Raw genomic sequence first — 16428 nt, forward strand, 5'->3', positions numbered from 1 at the left:
ATTATTGGAGATATCAAATTGTATTGTATTTTAGACTTCATATAACAGTGTTTAGTAGTAATAAGTAAAATATATTTTAAAAATGTAATAAGATATGATCTAGAGTTTCCTTAACCACATGTATACTCTCAGAAGTTTTAAAATTCACTTGGAAAATTATTTAGAAAATGAAAGACAGATTTTGTTAGATGATCAAAAAGCAAGCCAGCTTCGAGCTCGAAAACTTTCTGCGGAAAACAACCAAAGGAGAAAGTAAGTAATGCAATAAATACTGCAATTTATGTATATGTTAGCATTTGATGTAAAGTCTAAAAACATAAATGTATCATATCTTACTTTTGGTTGGATTTTATAAATGGTAGCTTGATACAGAGTTAATTTATTTTCATACGATTGCTAGAAATGTGTTCTGTTAATAAAACTATTTTTATATTCGTATTTCTAACATACATAAGTATACAAACACAAACAAACACACACACACCTTTTTGTCCTCATGTGCTTTACTTACTCCAAGAGGTACTGCACTGATGTTTTTCATCTCACATTGCTGCAGTCCTTACTTATGGGTAGTCCACTGTCCTCGGTCAGCCCGAATACCAAAGTATTAGGCTGACGTCGGTCATGGGCGCCTAGATCTGACATCAGAGCGTCAGGGTATAAAGGCGCATGATCAACGTCATATCCTCAGTCTTTTTTGCCGCATGGTCCGATGCAGAAGCAGCGTTGCAAGTGCCGTTCGGCGTTCTGAAATTTTTCGCTGGAGTTTCAGACCGATACCAAGTTGGGCTAAGTACCCGTTGGGGAATATTTTTGTTTTTTCTTGCCTCAGTTACTTACCGGATGTCAGAAAAAGTGAATAATTGTATTTCTTGTGGGAAACAGATACCGCATAGGGATTACCACTCGCTTTGTGTTCCTTGTTTGGGACCGGAGCACGACGTAGTCGGGTGTCGGTTTTGTGCTAGGTTTAATAAGCGCACTATAAAACGGAGGTTAGATTGCACTAGGTTAGTCTTTGGCAACAGGTGTAATTAAAATATGCCGTCGGATGTTCCGATGCCTGCTTCTACTAAGAAGCGCAAAAACAAATCTTTAAAGCCTAGGCAGGATGATTTGTCCGTTTCGGACGCTGGACTTTTAGAAGCTACAGCTGAACAGGTGGATCCGGCTGAAGTTTCTGTTGAGTCCCAGGGGGAAACTTTGATTTTACAAGATGTGGCCTCTCAGGAGGCAGGTCGGCTGAAGGGGCCTCTCAGGTTACTATCTCCCTTCTATGCCTAAGGTGGTTAGGCCTTCTGCTACTGTTTCTAAGGCTCCTTCTAAGGGCAGGTCTGTTTTGCCTTCCTCTGGTGTCAGTTCTGGTTCTTCAGGGTCTGTGCCTAAAAAGCACATGCTTAAAATGGCAGAGGATTTGATTACTTTAATTAGAGGTTCTATGCCCCCTCCTGATAAGAGGCCCAGGATGGAGCCAGAGTTGGAAAGTTTGGAGCAGGCCTCAGATGATTCAGAGTCTTCTGCTGAAGACATTCAAGATTTCCTCCTTATTCTGATTCTGATGCAGAGGATTCCACTCCTTCTGCTTCTCCTCCAGAGGATTTTTCATTTTCAGAAACTCTGCATTCCATGAGGGAGCATTTTAAGTGGGAGGAACAGGATTACTCTGATTCACGGAAGAGGCTTAGGGAGTTCTTGTTTTTACCACAGACCGGACAGGTATTACAGGGTGCCTGAGGCTCATAAATATCTGTATAAGAGTCCTAGGGTGGACCCAGAAACTATTAGTCAAGGGCCTAAGGGTGTTAGAGCCTCTGTTGTTAAGAATCCGGTTCCTTTGGATAAGGAAGCTAGAGCTTTGGATAGATGGGGTAAGAAGGTGTATACCTCTTCTACTTTAGCAATGAGAGCTTTGAACTTCCAGTTTCATATGTTGAAGTATCAGAATTTCCTCCTTTCTCAGCTAAGATCTAAAGTGGATGCTTTGGCAGAGGGCATAGAGTGTAAAGAATTGCAGGATTTAGTACATGTTTCTGAACAGGTGGGTAAGCACTCTTTGCAATGTGGTTTTGATGCTTTACAGGCTTCTTCTAGGGTGGCTGCCGCTAGTTATTCGTAGGCACGCCTGGCTTAAGGATCAGAATTTGTCTGAGCATGTTAAGTCTAGAATTCTGGATGCCCCTTTACAGTCTGAAGTTTTGTTTGGTCCTCCTGTGGAGTCAGTCTTAAAGAAAATGGAAGACAAGGCTAAGTCTATGCAGACTGTTAAAGATTTTTTGCAGGTACAACCTCCAACGTTTAGTAGAAATTGGCCTACTAAGGGGTGGACGTACCCTACTTCTGATTCTCAGTCTAGGGGTAGATCTAGGCTTGGTAGGGGCAGAGCTCAGAGTACCTTCAGGCCGAGACAATGGAGTTCGCCTGTTCAATCTGCTGGTGAGGGCAGGGGCCAGTCCTTTCGTAAACAGGCCCAATGACCTGCATTTTCAGCTGCCAGATTCTTTTTGCCGGGCAGCTCCTTTGGGAGGAAAGTTGGCTCTTTTCAAGCAAAATTGGCATTTAGTCACCCAGGACAAATGGGTATTGGACATTATAAACCGAGGTTACAAGTTCTATTTCCACACCATGCCTCCTTTCAAAGGCATGCCAGACGTCCCTCCTCAGCAAAGGATAGAGGCTCACAGACAAATTTCTTTACTTCTTCCAATAGGAGCTATACAGCCAGTTCCTCTGTCAGAAGTGGGCCTGGGATTTTATTCTCGCCTGTTTCTAGTTCCAAAGAAAGGGAACACGTGGAGACCAATTTTGGATTTATCTATCCTCAACACTTACCTGGACATTCCAAAGTTCAAGATGCTGACTTTACAACAACTTTTACCTCTGTTGGGAAAAGATCACTGGATGGTTACTCTGGATCTCAAAGAGGCTTACCTTCATGTTCCTATCAGGCCCAGTTGCAGGAGGTACCTGCGTTTTCGGGCTGGAAATTTACATTATCAGTTCTCTGCATTGCCCTTTGGCTTATCTACTGCGCCCAGAGTGTTCACAAAGGTTCTGGCTCCAGTGATAGCATTTTTCAGACTAAGAGGAATACAGATTTATCCTTATTTGGACGACTGCCTGATTATTGCACAAGAAAAGGACGAACTTCTTCATCATCTACAGTATGTGATGGCAGTGTTAAGATGCCTAGGGTATTCTGTGAACGAAACAAAGTCCAGTCTAGTACCCTCTCAGGACATGTGCTTTCTGGGTGTGAGACTGAATACAGCTTCCCAGATGGCCTTTTTGACCCCGGACAAACAAAGAAGCCTTTCTCTTTATTTCCAGCAAATGTCTCTACGGTCCAGGCTGACTGCAAGGACAGTCCTTCAAGCCTTGGGGTTCATGGCATCTTGTATTCTGGTGCTTCCCAATGCCAAATTGCATATGAGGAAGCTTCAATGGTATCTCAAAAATGTGTGGACACAGCACTGCCAAGATCTAGACACTGTCATTCAGATAATACCTTGCATTCAGAAGGAGTTTTTGTGGTGGGCTCAGGAATGTCACCTAAACAAGGGACTCTCTGTGACCCGCCAGAGGCGAGTCAGATTCTAACGACAGATGCCTCGGACAAGGCTTGGGGAGCACACCTCAATGGAAAATGGGTGCAAAACACGTGGCCTGTCAAACTCCAACATTTGCATATAAACTTGAAGGAAATGTTAGCAGTCCAGTTTGCATTGATGGCTTTCAAAGATTTACTTCACCCAGGGCAGGTGTTGATTCAAACAGACAACACTACTGTCATGTGGTACATCAACAAGCAGGGGGGAACCCATTCTTACCCTCTTTGCAGGCAAGCGATGATTCTGTGGGAAACTGCTCTCAATCTACACCTCACTCTTCAGGCAAGGTTTCTACCAGGAGCACAGAACTCCTTAGCAGATGTATTGAGCAGACAAATAGTGGATCCTCACGAGTGGAAATTGGATCCTCATGTATTTCAACAGTTGACAGTGTTATGGGGAACTCCAGACATAGATCTGTTCGCTTCTCCACTAAATTACCAGTTGCCAAAGTTTTGCACAAAAATGTTTCATCACACAGCTTGGAAGGTGGATGCTCTATCATTCAGTTGGAACAATCTGCATGTATATGCCTTTCCACCTCTGCTTCTTCTTCTTTCCAAGGTACTTTTGAAGGCCAGACAAGACAAGCCAACCATGATTTTGATAGCACCGGATTGGCCTCGACAACACTGGTACCCACTACTGAGGAGTTTAGTACGAGAACCTCCATGGCCTCTGCCCTTGATTCCGCTCCTTTTGTCACGAGAGGACAGTCACTTCCTCAATGTCAAGATTCAGTCTCTGCATCTAACAGCCTGGCATATTCTGTTTTAGACTCTGGAAGGTCTCAGCTTCCACAACAAGTTTTGAATGTTATTTTGGAGGCCAGCAGGCCTAGTACCAGGAAAGTTTACGCGGATAAATGGAGGAGATTTTTTATTTGGAGCAAAGGAAAGGACCTTGATGTCTCCAAACCTGATTTAAGTGTTGCTCTTCAATATCTTACTGAGCTATTGGAAAAGGGTTTGTCTTTCTCCTCAATAAAGGTTCATGCTGCAGCCATTTCTGCTCACTATGATTGTGACCCTCCTTTATTCTCTCATCCTTGGTTTAAGCAATTTCTTAGAGGGCAAAGAATATAAGACGGCCACGTAGAGCTCCTACTCCTGCTTGGGATCTCAATTTTGTGTTGGAAAAACTTACTCTACAACCTTTTGAGCCTGCAGCTACTGCCGAGTTAATGTATTTGTCATGGAAAACTGCTTTTTTGTTGGCCATTACCTCTGCAAGAAGGGTTTCTGAATTACAGGCCCTCATGGCAGTGGAGCCTTTCCTGATTTTTCATAAGGATAGGGTATCTTTACGTACTAATCCTTCCTTTATGCCTAAAGTGTTTCTAGTGTGGCCTTAAATCAAACTATTCATTTGCCTACTTTTTATGCAAACCCCCAAAATAAAGGGGAGAAACTTTTGCACACTTTGGATATTCACAGGCAGTTACGTTTTTATTTGAGCAGAACCAAGGAGTTCAGACAGTCTCAGCAATTGTTTGTTTCTTTTGCTTTGGGTTCACAGGGTAAACCTGTTTCAAAACAAACTATTTCTAAATGGATTGGGTTTTGTATTTCTTTCTGTTATTCCCATCATGGTAAGGAGATTCCTGCTGGAATCAGGCCTCATTCCACTAGGGCTACTGCTACTTCTACGGCCTTTCTAAGGGGGGTAGCTACAAAAGACATTTTGGAGGCAGCTTCTTGGAGTTCAGTGCATACCTTTTCTAAACATTACCACCTTCCTCTTTATTCTAAGTCTAGGGCTGGATTTGCCACTGCAATTTTACAGGGCATTTTAGCGCCCCTAATGCTTTATGATTTTACCATCCTCCCTTTCCCGTTGCTTTGGGATTCTACCCATAAGTAAGGACTGCAGCAATGTGAGATGAAGAACATAGTACAGTTTTGTACCTACCATAAATGTAGATGTTCGAAGATCCACATTGCTGCAGTCCAATTTACCCTCCCTCCTTCCCCACTGTAGTTTGACTTGGTGCTATGCTTTAGGTGATGGTTGTTGTTGGGCATGCTTTTGGGAGGTATTCTGTTTTTGGCTGTGGCCTTTCTGGTTTGGCCTTATGACATCTGGGGCAAGAAAAGACTGAGGATATGACGTCGATCATGCACCTTTATACCCTGACGCTCTGATGTCAGATCTAGGCACCCATGACCGACGTCAGCCTAATACTTTGGTATTCGGGCCGACCGAGGACAGCGGACTACCCATAAGTAAGGACTGCAGCAATGTGGATCTTCGAACATCTACATTTATGGTAGGTACAAAACTGTACTTTATAACTTGTTGATACTTGTTAACCTCTGCTATCTCTGAAAAAACAAAAAAACAAAAAAAATCTTGCTTTTTTCCCACTTTTCTGAGATTTAAAAAAGTTCAGTTACAGGCTTGCTGTTCTTGAACTGTTTGTAAGTTTCTTTGAGGCCATTTTTTGCTTGAGCTAAAGGAAAGTCTCTCTGTTGATCAGTGGCAGTGAAAAACATTGAGCAGCCTGCCTGCCCCTGTGGGAGTGGTTACTGACTTGAAACTGTAGTTTTATTGGCCATTCTGGGTCAATTCCAAAACTCCTTCATCTTCCTCTCTTAAAACCTGGTTGCCTCGTGGTTTTGGCGTCTTTTCAGGCTTGTTGGCTGTTGGTGAAGCACCCACCAAGAGGAGAAAACGCTGAGAGAAGAAAGGAGCCACTTTTGAGACTTTAAGTATTTTTCCTCTGTTTATTTGCTAAGTTTTTCTGCATAGCCGCCTATTTTGAGCATTTTCTGGCTTGTTAAATTTGATTTCTGCATTAGTAACTGTATTTAGAGCACAACCTAGAGCTGTTTACTGAATTTCCTGTTTGCACTTATTTTTAAAATCGTTTTTTCTCAAAACTTGCATTTTATCTGTCTTTGGCCTAGCACTCTTGTGTGGGGTCATTTACTGCACTGTTATAACTTGTTGATACTTGTTAACCTCTGCTATCTCTGACAAAACAAAAAAAAAAATCTTGCTTTTTTCCCACTTTTCTGAGATTTAAAAAAGTTCAGTTACAGGCTTGCTGTTCTTGAACTGTTTGTAAGTTTCTGTGAGGCCATTTTTTGCTTGGGCTAAAGGAAAGTCTCTTTGTTGATCAGTGGCAGTGAAAAACATTGAGCAGCCTGCCTGCCCCTGTGGGAGTGGTTACTGACTTGAAACTGTAGTTTTATTGGCCATTTTGGGTCATTTCCAAAACTCCTTCATCTTCCTCTCTTAAAACCTTCTTTTGCGCGTTTTTGTGCCTAGTGCAACAGCGGGCAGCGCCGCCTAATTGGGTTTAAACTATTCCTGGCTCCACAAAGTCTGCTCTTCACATTTTCCCTTAGAACTGCTCTATCTCTCAATTTAAACACCATATTCTCATTCTAAGGCCCTTCACTGGTCCAATTAAGTAATCCTACAAGTTAGCACTATTAAACCATAAGCACTACTTACTCTTATACTCCCTACGATTACCCTGTCCTCTATTGGTCCATCTTAAATTCAGTTTCCCTATTACTCTAGCATGTCCAAAGGTCAGTCAATGGTTTCCTCTCCAGTCCAGCTGGTGAATCAGGGAATTTTGAGGCAATGTTACAACTGTCTCATGTACACAGACAACCCTCTCCTCCTCCAAACAGGTTCAAATATATGTGAGAGATGCAACTATTTAGCCAAACTGGAGGCTGAGCTCTCTCATCTCAAAACTGGTGTAACCAGTCAGGAGGAGAAGGTAACCTTACACAACACAATTCCAGTATCACATAGTCCCACCACATCAGCGAACCAAACACATAAATACACAAAAACATACTCGGAGGCTCTAAATAAAAATCTACCTAAGCAACAGAGACCTCCAAAGCAGACATCCAAGCAAACGCTACCTCAAAACAAAACACACACAACACATAACCCACAAAGTCAGTGTGCCAAGCAGCCACAGCCCTTAAGGCTGAATAACACACCTGATACTCTTGTTATAGGTGACTCTATTGTCAGACACACTGATGTCCCGCTCACCAGGCTGAATAAAGAGAAGGTCACCGTGAGCTGCCTGTCGGGTGCTAGGATCTGACACATAACGCAAGCACTCAGGTCACTCCAAAGCAAATACAAAAATGACTCAGTCATTGTACATGCTGGTGTGAATGACCTGAGACGTACCTCCCTGGACTACATGAAAAGAGACCTAGAGGAGCTCTCTGATCATGTAGCCCAGGCTGGTATGACCCTGACCTTGAGCAGCATCTTACCCTCACCTAGAATGATTCCACAGTACAAAGACAAAATGATCGATTTTAACAATTGGCTAAAATTTTGGTGTCATTCAAAGGGGATCCAGTGTCTGTCAGCCTGGGATGACATGCTCGACAAGCCACGTTGTTTAGGGACGGCTTGCACCTGTCACCACTGGGCTTTCGGATATTGGCAAAGGCTCTTGCCACCCCCATAGTGCCTTTTTAGGCAAGGCTCAAAAGTCAAACCCACCCCCATAGACAGCACAAGGAACAGGAAACTAAGGGTAATGCTGCTAAACGCCAGAAGTCTTAACCTCAAGATGCACGCACTCGAAGCTCTCCTCAGTATGGAGAACATCGATATCTGTGAAGTGACAGAAACCTGGTTCAAGGCTCCAGAGAGTACCCCAGCACTACCAGGCTATACCTCATATCATGCTTTTCGGCCCCAAAACCCAGACCGAACCACAAAAGGAGGGGGAGTTTCCATATTTATCAAGGATATCCACACCTCCAGGTTAGTGGCATTGCACGAAGTATCGGAGACCATCCATGTGCAACTAACAGTGGGCAAGACTGCTTTTCAGTTTATAGCATCCTACAGACCACCCTCTCAAAGTCAGGAATCCCATTTGGCTTTCCTGAAAACATTGGAGAACATGAAGATCTCTCCGAACACCATTATATTGGGTGACTTCAACTACCCAAACATTGACTGGAAGCACTACTCAAGCCCCAGCACCTTAGCCAAAAGATTCCTGGAAATTATAAACTCAAATGCTATGGAACAACTAGTCACCACTCCCACAAGAGGGGACAACATACTAGACCTGATCATTACCAACATGGGGACTCTATGCTCCACACCAGAAGTATATCCCTCATTGGTAAGATCAGACCATAAATTAATTTCACTGGATGTCCACATCCCGACCCCACCCCAGCCCAGAAAACCACAGTGAAAAACTTCTCAAAGCGAACTTCTCACTTCTCAAAACCGAAGTGGAATCCTTCAAGGCCCCAGGGCCAGTGGAAACTACAGCCCAAACTGCAGAATCCTATATAAATGCATTCTACGGACATATCCAGGAATGCATGGATCATGCTATCCCAAACAAAACCAAGACCCAATCATCCAAAGGCAGGCGTCCAGTCTGGTGGACCCCTGCCATAAATAAACTGTACAACAGAAGGTGGAAGCTACTACATGATAGAGCAAAATCCCTAATAGGGAAGGCATCTGTGATCAGTACTAGCAAAAAATTACGATCCCTCATAAAATCCTCCAAGGCCAGCTTCGAGAGAAAAATTGCACAGGACACCAAAGACAATCATAAGGCTTTTTTCAGTTATGTTAGAAACCTGGGATGCAACTCCCAGACTTGTTCTGAGTTGATTCTAAACGACAAAAAATACACTGAACTCACAGACATCGCCAATATCCTGGCAGACAGGTTCAGTGCAAACCCCCCTCAAAAGAGCAAGTATCTATCCCGGCAGAGGGCTGCCTCCCAAACATCTCAGATGCTCAGGTGAATGCTGCCCTCTCCAAAGCAAAAAACACTGCTTCCATGGGACCAGATGGTGTCCCAGGTTGCGTCCTACATGAACTACAAGAGGAACTAATCCCTCAAATAAAACAGCTATACAATCTCAGCCTCACTACAGGATATGTGCCCACAGAATGGCGTACAGCAACAGTGGTCCCACTCCACAAAGGTGGAGCCTCACGGACCCTGGAAACTATCGCCCATAAGCCTGACTAGCTTAGTCTGCAAGGCTATGGAGAGGATCATCATGGAGCTCATAAACAAAGACATTGGGGACCTACAGACACCAGATCCTACCCAGTTCGGTTTTGTCAAGGGCAGATCCTGCCTTTTGAACCTGGTTGACTTCTTTGAAACAGTCACCAAAGCCATAGATGAAGGGAAGGTAGTCCACGCAGCCTATCTGGACCTTGCAAAGGCATTTGACACAATACCCCACTGGCATCATAGATAAGCTATCCAGCTTAAATATAAACCCCTATGTCACAAGATGGGTCGCAAACTGGCTCAAAGACAGAACACACAGAGTGAGAGTTGCTGGAGCCATGTCAGACTCGAAACTGGTCACAAGTGGCGTCCCACAGGGTTCTGTCCTGGGACCACTCTTGTTCGGTATATACTTTTCCGAGGTACAGGCAAACGTGGGAGGACTATGGCTCACCAAGTTCGCAGACGACTGCAAACTGGGCGCCATAATCAACTCTCCAGCTGACACAAACATCCTTCAAAAAGGTCTCACAGAGACAGATAACTGGTGCCAGCGCCATGGTTTAAAGCTAAATGCCAAAAAATGTATAGTCATATCCTTTGGCAAAAACAATGTGCCCACAAATTACCACATAGTCGGAAACCCATTAAGTACAGAGAAAGTTATTAGGGACCTGGGGACCCAAGTTGATAGCAATCTCTCCTTTGAAAACCACATTGCCAAAGTGGTTAGAAAGACCTTCTACATAGCCCACCTCATCACGAAGGGTTTCACATCTAGATCAAGAGAGGTAATCGTGCCCCTTTATTCATCCCTCATCAGGCCCATCATAGAATACGATGCCCCTTTTGGGATGTACCTTACCCGACACCTGCAGCAATTAGAAAGACCCCAAAAGTATCTCACCAAGAGGATCAAGGGTCTCAAACAGATGCCATATGCTGCTCGGTTAAAAACTCCAGCTCTACTCAGTTGCATGCCTACTTTGAGGCGATCTATGCCTGACATACAAAGCTATGTCAAATCCAGAATTAATGGACATGCTCCACCTCAGTAAATCTAAATCCCTTAGAGCCACACGCTCGAGGGACTTGAACCTCAGCACAGAAATAAATAGAACTTGCTGGAGGGACAGGTTCATAACCCAGAGGCTCCCTTCACTCTGGAATAGAATTCCAGTTCATGTGAGGCAGAGCACCTCACTGAATCTCTTCAAGAAGAATCTCGATAATGGATGGGGATCATAGGTTTGTCACAGGGATTACTCCCGTGTCACTATTAGACAGAGGCACAGTAAACTAAACCTTAAAAAGGGCACAGTATACTCAAATCAAGGGGTGGCGTAAGCCATACAGAATCGGGCTAGGCTTATAATTGCCCCAGGGCAGATAGCCTAGTATGAACCTATGAACCTATAAGATTAATATGAATGTAAATACAAATTTTACAAAAATGTCACGACTTTCAGTTAAAATATTTATTTTTACAGTTTAGCACATCTCTAAACTTTTGCCGTCTGTGAGTAATATGATTTTTCACTCTTTTTTTTAATTTCTCCAAATCTTTTGGATTTCTAATACTATGACGGGAATGGACCCCAATCCTAAGTCAAAGTAAATGAAATTAGTATTGTTTCAATCTTTGATGTCAGCCAGAAGTGCTCTTCGCAGCACTTGCTATGTGCTCAGTTAATGACTCTTCCTGCAATTCGTATGGAGTTACATGTATTGGTAGCATGTCTAAATATGATTGTAGACTCTTTTTTTTATAAGACCCCATTGCTCCTACTACTATTTATGACTTTGTGTCTCCCTGTATGCAAGACAGTGTAGTCACTGGTTGTAGCAATTTCATTGATCAATGCTATTTTTGTCTTCTTTTCTTGGACCACTATAGCTGGTTTTCTAGCATCTATCTTTTGAACTGTTGGTAATGGGTGATCCCATGTGATATAAACTACATAATTTTCTACGATGCTTTGTGGCTCATGTTTCCAGTGTTTTTCAGCCACTTCAGTACCATAATGTTTGCACAGTCCCCAGTGCAACAGTCTCACCACATTATTTTGCCTTTCAGTATACAGTCCTTCTGCCATTAGTATGTCAAAACCAGCAACAAGGTGTGCGACTGTTTCCAATTCAGTTTTACAAAACCTACATTTGTGTGTTTCTCCCACATGTTCAATGGACTTTGTAAACCAGCATGTACGTAGCCCACTATACGTTCAACTATATTTATTCTTTTTCCACATTTCTTGCCTTCTCATCTGGCCCTTCACCCTATATCCTTTCATTTGTTTTTGGCACATTCAATTGCTTTGGCACATTCAGTTGTTGCCTGATTTTTACCTACTTCTGGTTTGATTTCCATTCCTGCTTGACGCCAGTATGCTTTTGCTAAATTAAACAGAGTAGTCATCTTAGATTTATTCTCCTCATGTTTCAAAACTTTCACTTCATTTGAGCATTGTGAGGTCAGCAGATGTGTGTGGAGCCCCACAATTGTAGACCTATATGTGTAATCAATTTCAAGGAGGCCCATCCCTCCTTCGGAATATAATCTTGGTATACATGTAGCATCCTTCTTGTTTTCCTATCTAATCTATCCAACACGTTTTGGGGCTAGTCAGTCACTCCAAAACTGGTAGTTAGGACAGGAAGAGCAAATTGGTTTATAGCTTGGATTTTCCTCCTAGATGTTCATGCTGTTTCAGAATTAATTTAAGTCTTCTAAAGTATTCCTTACTAAGTGTTATTCACATTTATTCATGTTTTATTGTTGATCCTTCATCAAATCCCAAATATTTATACACTCCCTCTTGCTCCATTTCTTTTATATCTCATTCTTGTCCCAAACTAAAACTTTTACTGGTGCTGCAGTTTTCTTGCTTTAAAGGTTGCTTGTGCACACTTAAGACCAAATGACATTCTTATATCATCTGAAAAAGTTGCAGCTGTGCTTTCAGTTCCTCATCTGATGAGCTATACAGTTTTAAATCATCGACAAAGAGAAGATGAGAAGTCTTTACACTTTGTTGTTTTTTAGGAGCTAAATTGTAGCCATGGCCTTAAGCTGTTAAGTAAACAACTTAATGGGTTAATGGCAAAGCAGAATAGCAACAGTGACTTAGAGTCACCCTGGAATATCCCCCTTTGAATTATTATCCCTGGTATAATAATCTGTCCTTTATCATGGCTTAATTGCAAAGTGGTCTGCCCACTGTTTCATGGTCACTGTAATGTAGTCAATCAGTGTATGGTCTATCTTATACATTTTTAAGCACTGTTTTATCCGTAAATGTGGTATACTATCAAATGCTTTTTTATATTCAATCCATGCCATACTTAAATTCTTCCCCTTTTTACAGTTCTCCAGTATGACTTTTAACAACAAATGATCCTTTATTCCATATGACTTTCTTTTATTTCCCTTTTGTTCTACTGCATAATTGAATTTTCTTATAAATGACTATAAACTCTGTCAATTCCAGTGTATAGTTTATATGTCATCGGAAGGCAAGTTATTGGTCTATAATTTTTTGGGTAGCTTGCAGGTCGACTCTTAAGCAGGAGCACTGTTTTGCCTGTTGTTAGCGAGGTTGGTGTCTGTTCAGGGTGCGCATATAAATAGTTCTTACTCATGGCTAAATCTTTGTGCAAAGATATTAATACTTTTAACCAAAAGTTAGGTACTACATCTGGGCATGGGATTTTCCGATTAGAGGCTTTTCTTAACTTTGTTTCAATCTCTCTGGCTGTTACTTCATCCCATTTCATATCCTGTATCTTTAAACTGCTTATTCTTTCTTTTATGTCGTCTATCCATTTATCATCTCTGTTATGTTCCACAGGATCTTCATAGATACTTCTCCAAAATGTATCTATTTCTTCTTTTTTTGACGGTCTTTCAATTCTTTTTACCTTGTTTCCCAATTCTCTCTAAAACTTTTTTGGGTCATCAATAAATTGCTTATTTTATACTTTTACTTTATATTTATCTGTGTATCTTCTAAGGTTTTCCATCTGTGCTGAAATTTTTTGTTTGTTTGTGAATAGTGTATGATCAATCCTGGTCTGTTCTAATACTGTGCATTGATTTTATCACATCTATCTTTCTTAGTATTTTTGTTGATCTATTCCTTCTTCGATAGTCTTCTAACAGTGAGACTTCTTGTCTTAATTGCTTCATAGATGTTCTTCATGTTTCACTGTTGCAGTCATTACATTTGGGTTATCTGTTTGCAGGTTGCCCTCAGTCGCCTGATTATCAAAGTCTTGGGTCCTGTATCGGTTGCTGTCTCATCTTCCATGACGTCAGGTAGTCAGGAGTATAAAGCATGCATCCGATGCCATTACATCAGTCTTTCTTGCTGCGGTGCCCAAGCAGAAGCAGTTTGCAAGTGCCGGTCAGCCAACTCCTGAAATTTTGTTTTCGAGTTTCAGAACCCAAGTCTTCAGAAAAGCTAAGTACTCCATTGGGGGTCCTTTTTCTTCCTCTAAACCGATGTCAGTAAAAGTTAACATTTGTATTTCTTGTGGAAAGCAAATACGTCATAAAAATTTTAATTGCATTGCATTCCTTGCTTAGGCCCAGACCACGATGTCCTCGCTGTCGGTTTTGTGCCTTATTCAATCCCCGAATTATTCGTCATCAGTTCATTTTCAAATCAAACTATTTCAGTACTCGGTTCAATTATCCAGAAATGGCTTCGGTAAGCCATCCGACTACCGACATTCAAAAACGTAAAGATAAAGGCAGAGACAGACCGCATAGGTCCATAGCTGCCGACAACGCCTGCGTTAAGCTAGTCGTCAGTTCACCGGTACTCAGTGAGGCGCTTTCCTGGCCCCTGATACCCGCTACTTCAGATTCAGAGGCCTCTACTGAGACCCATTCAGAGTCCGGTATGCCGCGAGATGCTTCTTCACTATGGAACCTGTGAATGTCTCTACCTTGGATGGGTCCGGAGCTGCTGTGCAGGCACCGGTTTCTGAGGGTGTATTCAGGCCTACTGACTTGCATATCAAATCGATGCCATCTTCTTCTTCAAGGCCTAAAACTCGATCCACGCCTAGAAAACCGACACCCAGACTGCATGTTCAAGCCCATATGCCTAAAAAACAAATTATAAGAATGGCTGAAGACCTTATTACTCTAATCAGGGGAAGCCAACCTTCTCCCTCTAAGAGACCTAGAACTGATTTTCCCTCTGATTCTTCTGATTAGGATTCTGAAATTTCTGTTTCTTCTGATGACCAGCATTTGCCCTTATCTACCTATGAGTATTCTGATGCAGAGGACTCCATTCCCTCTCCTTCACCTCCAGAAGATTTCTTTGGTGAAACTTTGCACACTCTTAGGGAGCATTACTCTGACTCCAAAAAGAGGCTTAGGGAATTCTTGCTCCTACCTCAACACAGGCCTTTAGCTATCCCTCCTGTACTGGACATTGTAGATGCCTTCTTGGAATCTAGCCTTGCCCAAGACACTTTACCTCCAGCTCCCAAGAAACCTGACAGGTATTACAGAGTACCCGACTCTCTCAAGTTCCTCTTTAAGAATCCTACTGTCGACCCAGAGACCATTTCACAGGGACCCAAAGGCATTATACTACTGCCAAAAACCCTAGCCCCTCTGATAGAGATTCCAGGGCCCTGGACAGATTGGGTAAGAAGGTATACACTTCTGCTACTACTTTGGCCATTAGGGCCTTAAACTGCCAGTTTCATATGTTAAAGTATCAGCAGCATATTATTGGATATTATGTTGATTCCTGACTGTGCTGAAAATAAAGAATTACAGGATTTAATGCATTCTGCTGAACAAGTTGGTAAACATACTTTACAATGTGGTTTTGACTCCTTAGAGGCATCTTGCAGGGCTGCTGTCACTGGGTCTGTACTTAGAAGGCATGCTTGGATCAAGGAGCAAACTTTGCCAGATCATGTTAAAGCTAAATTACTGGATGCTCCCTTAAACAAAGACCGTCTGTTTGACAACAAAGCAGAAGAAGTACTTAAAAAGATGGAGGAAAAAGCTAAATCTATGCAAACTGTTAAAGATTTCCTGCCAGTACAGCCTCCCAGATTTGGTAGGCACTGGCCTTCTAAGAATTGGTCCTTTCCTGTCTATTCCAGGCCTTCTCAGTCCAAACCCAGGACCAGCAGACCACCCAGGCTACAGTCTCAAGGTACTCACAGGCCTAAGCAGTGGGGGGCTCCCACTTCCAAAGCTGGAAGTAGTAGGACACCTCCCTATGGTAAACTGTCACAATGACTTAACCTTAAACCTTCCAAGCCCTGCTCAACTAACTGCTCCTTTAGGGGGGAAAAGATCACCCTGCATGCAAAAAACTGGGAACTCGTTACCCAAGACAAATGGGTTTTAAATATAGTTTCCCAAGGATACAGATTCCACTTCCAAAACTTAACAACCCCAAACGGTTGGCCAGACCTACCCCAAATCAGTGGGCAGAGGCTCAACAGCAGGTTCTCTCTCTTCTAAGTATCAGGGCTATTCAACCTGTTCCAGAAGAGGAATGAGGACAAGGTTTTTACTCAAGACCTTTCCTGGTACCCAGAAAAGACAACTCCTGGCATCCTATCCTGGACCTATCTATCCAAACAACTCCTGGCATCCTATCCTGGACCTATCTATCCTAAACACCTTTTTGGTAATCCCAAAATTCAAAATGCTAACTCATCAGCTGCTTCCCATGCTGGGCAAAAATGCCTGGTTGGCAACAATGGATTTAAAGGAAGCTTACCTGCACATCCCTATAAGGGAATCTGGAAGAAAATACCTACGCTTCAGAGCAG

General features: G+C 42.6%; 1 protein-coding gene across 3 annotated transcripts in view; it reads left to right on the forward strand.

Moving 5' to 3' along the window:
• CEP126 (centrosomal protein 126) overlaps nucleotides 1–16428 on the forward strand; it is a 1197756-nt gene that overhangs the window by 234857 nt on the left and 946471 nt on the right. For 2 of the 3 annotated variants that reach the window (XM_044070978.1, XM_044070976.1), the window contains one exon: nucleotides 127–252. In XM_044070978.1, the coding sequence (XP_043926913.1) occupies nucleotides 127–252 (126 nt within the window). Of the gene's footprint in view, nucleotides 1–126; nucleotides 253–16428 lie in introns of those variants that run through there. The other variant, XM_044070979.1, reaches the window with a different exon arrangement.

This window comes from Protopterus annectens, chromosome 5.part0 (assembly GCF_019279795.1).
Source record: "Protopterus annectens isolate FY-2018-M chromosome 5.part0, PAN1.0, whole genome shotgun sequence".
Classification (NCBI taxonomy): Eukaryota; Metazoa; Chordata; order Ceratodontiformes; family Protopteridae; genus Protopterus; species Protopterus annectens.